This window comes from Eimeria tenella, genomic scaffold (genome assembly GCF_000499545.2).
Source record: "Eimeria tenella Houghton genomic scaffold, Eth_scaff302, whole genome shotgun sequence".
NCBI lineage: Eukaryota > Apicomplexa > Conoidasida > Eucoccidiorida > Eimeriidae > Eimeria > Eimeria tenella.
In genome coordinates, this window is record NW_013542890.1 from 3,902 (window position 1) to 11,788 (window position 7,887).

General features: G+C 57.4%; 3 protein-coding genes across 3 annotated transcripts; 1 reads left to right on the forward strand and 2 right to left on the reverse strand.

The window, feature by feature from the left end:
• Nucleotides 1-1,143: 1,143 nt before the first annotated feature.
• Nucleotides 1,144-3,065, reverse strand: ETH_00026265 (ribosomal protein; the record flags this gene model as incomplete). Its single annotated transcript, XM_013375954.1, has 6 exons — nt 1,144-1,266; nt 1,452-1,668; nt 1,970-2,094; nt 2,186-2,268; nt 2,406-2,506; nt 3,061-3,065. 6 exons carry the CDS (start codon nt 3,063-3,065, stop codon nt 1,144-1,146), a joined length of 654 nt encoding a protein of 217 aa, XP_013231408.1.
• A 296-nt stretch (nt 3,066-3,361) lies between these two features.
• Nucleotides 3,362-3,953, forward strand: ETH_00026270 (40S ribosomal protein S24, putative; the record flags this gene model as incomplete). Its single annotated transcript, XM_013375955.1, has 2 exons — nt 3,362-3,724; nt 3,906-3,953. The coding sequence occupies 2 exons, from the start codon at nt 3,362-3,364 to the stop codon at nt 3,951-3,953; spliced, it is 411 nt and encodes a 136-aa protein (XP_013231409.1).
• A 616-nt stretch (nt 3,954-4,569) lies between these two features.
• Nucleotides 4,570-6,127, reverse strand: ETH_00026275 (uncharacterized protein; the record flags this gene model as incomplete). The annotated part of the gene is made up of 2 exons (XM_013375956.1): nt 4,570-4,583; nt 4,636-6,127. Coding segments are annotated over 2 exons (1,506 nt in total), but the record flags the coding sequence as incomplete, so codon positions are not given.
• Between the last annotated feature and the right edge of the window lie 1,760 nt (nt 6,128-7,887).

Here is a 7,887-nt window from a genome sequence, read left to right on the forward strand (position 1 = left end):
ACAGCCGCAGCAGCTGCGGGCACTAGTGCGCCGCAGCAGCAGCAGCAGCAGCTGCTGCTGCTGCTGCTGCTGCGGAGGGGCGCTCGTAGCTGCTGCTGCTGCGGAGGGGCGCTCGTAGCTGCTGCTGCAGGTGTGCGTACACTCCAGCCGCACGCTCTTCTGTTGCTTTTCTTTTCTTTTTCTCTATCTCCTTTTGCCTCTTGCTGCTGTCAAATTGACGCAAACAGCAGAAGCAGCAGCAGCAGCAGCAGCCGCTGCTGCTGCTGCTGCATCGGACAATTTTTGGGTGAGATTCAACGCCGTGCAATGTGAAAATGCAAAAGTGCTGCTGCAGCAAACTCTTTTTAAAACGTTTTGCCGCATTATAATAAAAATTAAAAAGAAATGAAGAATAAAATCTTTTTAAATTAACTTTATTTGCAAATTATTAAAAGTGCAAACGCTCCACCTGCTGCGCGGGTTGCTGCGGGAGCCGCGGATGTACACCCCAGCAGCGCAGCAGCGAACTGCAGCAGCAAGCTGCAGCAGCAAACTGCAACGGCAAATTGCTGCAGCAAACCGCAGCGTGAGGTGCTGCTGCAGCTACTGCTCCTCCGCCAACTTAAATAATTTTAAATTTGAATTTGATGATGAATTCAACAAATATATCCAAAAAAACTTTATTTCTCCTAATTTCGAACTTTTTATAAATTCGATAATTAGCTCTGAAACTGCTGCAGCTTCCACTACACTAACTAGTTCGGCCGCTGCTGCTGCTGCTGCTGCAGTGCGTGTGTGCGTGGGTTAAGGTGAAGCTCCGGTGTCTGTACACCCCGCACTACTGCCGGCCTTCAATTCGCCTAAAACGAAACTCTCCTTCTTTAGTCCGCTGCCCGCGCTCTTCCCCCTGCAGCAGCAGCAGCAGCAGCTGCTGCTGCTGCTGCAACCGCAGCGAAACAAGCAGCTGCTGCTGGTGCCCCGGCTGCAGCAGCAGCAGCCGTTGCAGCAGCCGCAACCCGTGCAGTGGAAGCAGCAAGTCGCGCAACAGCTGCTGCAGCAGCTGCAGCAGCCGCGGCAGCTGCTGCAGCAGCAGCAGCAGCTGGCTAGCTGCGCGTGCATGCATGCAGAGGGACTGCGGGCCCCCCCGCTGCTGCTGCTGCTGGCTCAGCCGTATATGGTGTGGCACTTCCCCATGGTGCTCTTGATGTGCAGCCGCTTGACATTATTCCAATTCTTTTTCAAAAGTGAAACCAAGAAGTTGATCGCCATCGTGAGGTTGTAGCGCACCTGTACGTACACCCCGCGCCAAACCCCCCGCTGCAGCTGCAGCTGCTGCTGCTGCTGCTGGTTGAGGGGCGCGGGCAGCCAGCGCACAGCCCGGCTGCAGCGGAACTGCAGGTGGGGCGCGGTGGAAACCGAAGCCCTAAACCCTAAACCCTAAACCCTAAACCCTAAACCCCAAACCCGCGCACCTGGGCCTCGGTCATCTCGACGTTGGCGACGGCCACGCCCATGCACAGCACCTTCTTGAGCTGGAACTTCACAGAAGATCGGACTTCGAGGATTTTGTCTTCGATTTTGTCTTGGTGAGTAATCAGAGTTGGAAACTTCCCGGCCTTGTTCAGCCCCGGGCCCAGGTAGCGCGGGATCTGCGGGATCAGCGCCTGCGACGCCAGGAAAGCGTCATACCTGCGCGCGCAAACGCGAAACCAACTCCAAATCCAAACTTATCTTCCTTTTTTATTTTTTATTTACAAAAAAAAACGGAAAAAGGCAAACTGAAACCCCAGATCGCGCCCGTCCACTCCGCGTCCAGCTGCGGCGACGCTGGGGTGTACGTACACCCGAGAAGGCGCGTTTCGCGAGCCGCGAACCCGACTTGAATGCGGAACAATGGAGAAAAAAAGCAAATTAAGTGAATTAGTTAATGTTTTTAATTAAACAAAAAGAAATGCAGCATTAATTGCAAAAAAGAGGGGAAAAAACGCACTTGCGCGCCAACTTTTTCACAATTTTTTTGTTCTTGTTGATCTTCTTCAGCGCCTCGACGTCCATACAGTCGAGGCCGAGAGCCTTCGCCTCCTCCATGTGCACGGCATCTCCAATCACACAAACCTTCACAAACACACACACACCTGCTGCTGCTGCTGCTGCTGCTGCAGCAAGAATATCCTGCAGAAATAAAAAGAAGCTGGAAAAGGCCCACCTTGGACTTGGCGCGGGGCACGTGGGGGAGGCGCACAGAGCCGGAGAAACGCTTATCTCTCTGCGTGTCATAATCCTTAAGGCCTGCAGGAAAGCAGCAGCAGCAGCAGCAGCAGCAGCGGCGGCGGCGGCGTTTTGCTGCTGCTGTGGGCTTCGGGAGCACCCCCTGTTCAGCTGTTTGCTGCTGCTGCTGCTGCAGCTGCTGCTGCAGCGAGACGCACTGATCTGCAGCTCTATTGTCTCGACGAACTTCCTCTTCTTCTCCTGAGAGCCCTTCAAGATGGAGGCGATCGCCGCGTTGAGGGTCTCCTGGCTCAGCTTGCTGCAGACACAGTTGCAGACGGGGGCAGCAGCAATTCACAGCAGCGCAGCAGCGCAGCAGCAGCTGGAGTTGGGAAGTGAATGAAAGGGTGAATGCAAGAAGTTGTTGTTGCGAGGCGCATCTTTTGCTGCTGCAGCATTCGTGGGAGCGCGGTGCTGGGGTGGTGGCTGCGCGCAATTCGGGTGTATGTACAGCAGGCGCTGCGCCGCGCTGCTGGGCTGGCCGGGGCGGCGGGCGGCGCAGCGCGGGGGGTTTGGAAGGGGCAAACGAGTTTTGGGGAGTTTGCAAAAGGGGAAAATAAGGATTTGAAAGTGGGAAGGGCGCGATTTGGCGGGAAGAGCGGGGCGGGCGTGCGTGGAGGAGAGGCGGCTGGCTGGCGCTGCGGCGGGCGCCGGAGGGCAGTTGGGGGTGGAACCCCGGGGAAAGCTGGGGTTTTTGGGGTTGAAAAGACGGGAAACACGTTTTGGAGTGGATTTGGGGTTTCAGAAGTGGGTTTGGAGGTGCTTTTGGGTGAAGATCGCCCCACTGGGCGGAGCGCGGGGCGCGCGGCGTACCTCATTTTGGGGGTGGGAAAGCGGCGTTCGAGGGGATCCGGAGGGCGCCTCCCGCGGCTGGGCGTGAACTTTCGGTCTTTCGGAGTTCTCGGCGAGGGCTTTGGCGGGCGGGAGCAGCAGCAGCCCCCGCGCGCGTGGGGCGCGGCAGCAGCGGCCGCAGCCCCGCCCAGCGCAGCAGCAGCAGCGGCAGCGGCAGCGGCGCGGCGGGCTGTGGGGGCGGCGCGGCACCCGAGCCGCGCCGCAAACCCACAAAGCCGTTCGAAAAGAAGCCCCTGCCCCCCCTGCTGCTGCTGCTGCTGCAATGTCGGAGCCGAAGTCGCCGTTCACGCTGCGCCTGCGCAAGCTGCAGTCCAACCCGCTGCTGCAGCGCAAGCAGCTGTGGGTCGACGTGCTGCACCTCGGCCGCGCCAACGTCAGCCGCAAGGAGCTGCAGCAGCGGCTCGCGCAGCAGTTCAAAGTCCCCGACCCGCGCTGCCTCGTGCTCTGCTGCTTCCGCACGGCCTTCGGCGGCGCCCGCAGCAGAGGCCAGGCCCTCATCTACGAGGACTTCAGGGCGGCCCAGCGTTTCGAGCGGCGCTTCAGGCTCGTGAGGATGGGGGCTGCGGAGGCGGAGCCCAAGAAGGGGCGCAGGGCCACCAAGGAGCTCAAAAACCGCAGGAAAAAGGTCCCTCCTGCTGCTGCTGCTGCTGCTGCTGCTGCTGCTGCGGGGGAGGGCGGCGCGGGCGCAGGGGGGGCACGCGGGGCGGAGGGGGGGGCTGCTGCTGCTGCTGCTGCTGCTGCTGCTGCTGCTGCTGCGGCTGCGGGTGGAGGGGTTGGTTTGCGGGCGGTGAGGTGGGGGTGTGCAGGTGCGGGGGACGGAGAAGGCGAAGACCCAGGCGGGGAAGCAGAAGTGAACAAACTGCTGCTGCTGCTGCTGCTGCTGCTGCTGCTGCAGCAGCAGGTGGAGGTGGTGCAGCAGATGCAGCTTTGTTGTTGCTCAGCTATGGTTTAGGGATGCAGCGGCACGCGGCCGCTGCGACTGGACACAGGCCTTTGCAGCAGCAGCAGCAGCAGCAGTGGCAGTGGCAGGTGTCGGCGTACCACGATCGGCAGCTGCCGCGCTGCTGCTGCAGCTGCTGCTGCAGCTCCTGCCGCTGTGTTGCGGCTCGGACCTTCTTTCCAGCCCAACAGAACTTTACTGGTGTGTTATGTAATTTTGTTGCCGTGGAGAAATGCACACAAAACGCTCCCTGCTGCTGCTGCTGCAGCGGAGGGACACAGTGTACGTACACCTGCAGCTTTGAGTCTCTCACCAGAGGCAGCAAGTGCAGCAGCTGCAGCAGCAGCAGCAGATGTGGCCCAGCACACATTTTCCCATCTGCTGCTGCTGCAGGTCATAGTGTAGGCAGCAGCTGTGGGAAGGAGTTAGTTTTAATTGTTTGAAATATAAAAGTAAAATAAAATGAAAATAAAAATGCATGCAGAAGCCCGCAGAAGCCAGCCAGCAGTTCCGAGGGTAGCAGCAGCAAATTAGAAAAGACGACCTGGGAGGGACTTCTGCTGCTGTGCTGCTGCATTCGTCTGCTGCTGCTGCACCAGCTGTGGCAGCTGCTGCTGTACCAGCTTTGCCAGCTGCTGCTCTACCAGTTGTGGCAGATGCTGCTTTACCAGCTGTGGCAACTGCTGCACCTGCTGCAGCTGTCGCAACTGCTGCTGCAGCTATGGCAACTGCTGCTGCTGCTACGGCTGTGGAAACTGCTGCTGCTGCTACAGCTGTGACAACGGCTGCTGTAGCTGCGACAACTGCTGCTGCAGCTGTGGCAACTGCTGCACCTCCTGCAGCTGTCGCAACTGCTGCTGCTGCTACAACTATGGCAACTGCTGCTGCTGCTACAGCTGTGACAACTGCTGCTGCTGCTACAGCTGTGACAACTGCTGCTGCAGCTGTGGCAACTGCTGCATCTGCTGCAGCTGTCACAACTGCTGCTGCAGCTACGGCAACTGCTGCACCTGCTGCAGCTGTTGCAACTGCTGCTGCTGCTACAGCTGTGACAACGGCTGCTGCAGCTGTGGCAACTGCTGCACCTGCTACAGCTGTCGCAACTGCTGCTGCAGCTATGGCAACTGCTGCTGCAGCTGTGGCAGCCGCTGCTGCTGCTACAGCTGTTGCAACTGCTGCTCCAGCTGTGGCAGATGCCGCCGGTGCTGCATCTGTGGCAACTGCTGCTGCAGCTGTGGTAGATGCTGCTCCTGCTGCAGCTGTGGCAACTGCTGCTGCAGCTGTGGCAGATGCTGCTGCTGCTGCAGCTGTGGCAACTGCTGCTCCAGCTGTGGCAACTGCTGCTGCAGCTGTGGTAGATGCTGCTGCTGCTGCGTCTGTGGCAACTGCTGTTGCAGCTGTGCCAGATGCTGCTGCAGCTGCGGCAACTGGTGCTTCAGCTGTGGCAGATGCTGCTGCAGCTACGGTAACTGCTGCTGCAGCTCTGATAGATGCTGCTCCTGCTGCAGCTGTGGCAACTGCTGCTGCAGCTGAGGCAGATGCTGCTGCAGCTGTGGTAGATGCTGCCGCTGATGCATCTGTGGCAACTGCTTCTGCAGCTGTGGCAGATGCTGCAGCAGCTGTGGCAGATGCTGCTGCTGCTGCAGCTGTGGCAACGGCTGCTGGAGCTGTGGCAGATGCTGATGCTGCTGCAGCTGTGGCAATTGAGGCTATAGCTGTTGCAGATGCTGCTCCTGCTGCAGCTGTGGCAGATGCTGCTGCTGCTACAGCTGTGGCAACTGCTGCTGCAGCTGTGGCAACTGCTGCTGCAGCTGAGGCAGCAGCAGCTGTGGCAACTGCTGCTGCAGCTGTGGCTACTGCTGCTGCAGCTGTGGCAGACGCTGCGGCTGCTACAGCTGTGGCAGCTGCTGCTGCAGCTGTGGCAGACGCTGGTCCTGCTGCCTCTGTGGCAACTGCTGCTGCAGCTGTGGCAATTGCGGCTGTGGCAATTGCTGCTTCACCTGTGGCAGATGCTGCTCCTGCTGCATCTACTGCTGCTGCAGCTGTGGCAGCTGCTGCTGCAGCTGTGGCAGCTACTGCTGCTGCTGCCTGTATGTGTAGATTTTGTGGTGGGGTTTTATTTGCTGTTTGCAGGAAATGTGTAGTGTATAGACACTGCTCCACATAGAGGAAAAAACCCTTATTGTACTTTTTATAATTAAAATTAAAGTAAAAAGAGTTTCTTTAAAACAATTGAAGACACAAATGCCAACACGAGTTTCTGAAGGTCTCCTGAGGTGCCTTAACACCTCAGATGCCGCTACTTTTCATGCAGGAAAAACATTTTTGCTTCAAATGGCTTTTGGAGGCAGCAGCACTTGCTGCTGCAGCTCTGCTGCTGCAGGCAACAGAGCTGCTGCTGCAGGCAGCAGAGCTGCTGCAGGAAGTAATGCTGCTGCTGCGGCGCTGCTGCTGAAGGCTTGGTGCTGCTGCGCGAAGCGCTGCCTGCTGCATTAAGAGAGGAGTGGCCGTTTTAGTTAGGCAGCTGGGAGATAAGCATAGAGAGCTGCAGCAGCAACAGGTGCTGCTGCTGCTGCTGAGGGCGGTTGCCCCTCTGAGCAGCAGCAAAAAAAAAGTGATTTCTCTTTAGTGGTGAGTCCAACTGTTGTTGCACTCACCAGGTGTACGTACACTCCAAGCTCTCGCTGCGGTGTGTCGAGCTCCTCTCCCGGAGCTGCAGAAGAGCTCATTTGAATTATTTTGAAAAGCTCCTCCGGCCCCAATACATGAGAATTTGAATTATTTAAATCTGATTCAGCTCTGCTTTCCCTGGTGTTCATGGGCTAACAGTTAATTGCAAATGCTGCTCTCCGCGCTGCCTCTCCCTCGCGCGCTGCAGCAGCAAATGGCAAGCATACACTCAGGCTTTCCGCGCGGAAAAAAACTATTGCTGCGAATTAAATAATTGCAAAGTTATTTTCAGACACAAAACTGATCAAGGCGGAATCTGCGCGAATGCGCCTTTGGCAACGGAGTGTACAGACACCGATGCTGGCAGCGGTCTAGCGCCCGCCACCTCGGGCGAGCCGTAATGGAGCTGAACTGGCACTTTTGGATTTTGAATTCTTCATTTTAATAAACAAATTAAATATACTTTCTAGTGTTCGAGTTTTTCTTCCGAAACTGCGCAGCGAAGGAGGCGGAGCGGCGCCATTGCCTGCGGCTGTGACCATCAGCCCGGCAGCTTCTTTTCGCCTCCGAGACAACTGGCTGCTTCTTTGCGGAAAGCTGCTCATTTTATTCTTTAAAAGTATTATTTTCCCTCATTGCTGCAGGTGCTGCACTCATTTGAGCTGCTGCTGCAGGGCAAAAGGCCCCAAGACCGCCGCCGTGGCTTCGATTTCAGCAGCAGCTTCGGAAGCAGCTGCGCCCTCTCTTCAGCCGATTCTTTATTTGCCTCTTCAGCAGCAAATTTGAGACTTTTGGGTCTTTTTACATTTCTCTGGAGAGGTGTTTCCGTTTTTGCTGCTGCACAAACGCCAACTTGCTGCTGCTGCTGCTGCTGCCCCAGGCTTGCTGTTCTCTATTTTCTTCCAAGTGCTCTTCTGCCCCTCGAGCCGGGCGAAAGCACTTGCCCTCCATTTTCTGGCCTCATTGGCCACAGGGAGAAGAAGCAGCAGCAGCTGCAGCGGCAGCAGCAACAGCAGCAGCAGCAGCGGCGCTGCTGCTGCTGCTTGTCCTGCGCTAGCTGCTGGGGGCGGGAAGATCTAATGGGCGCAGTGAACTCTTCTGCTGCTGACGGCTCTGCGGAGCCTGCAGCAGCACTATGGTTCGCACAGAGCGAGCAGCAGCAGCAGCAGCAGCAGCAG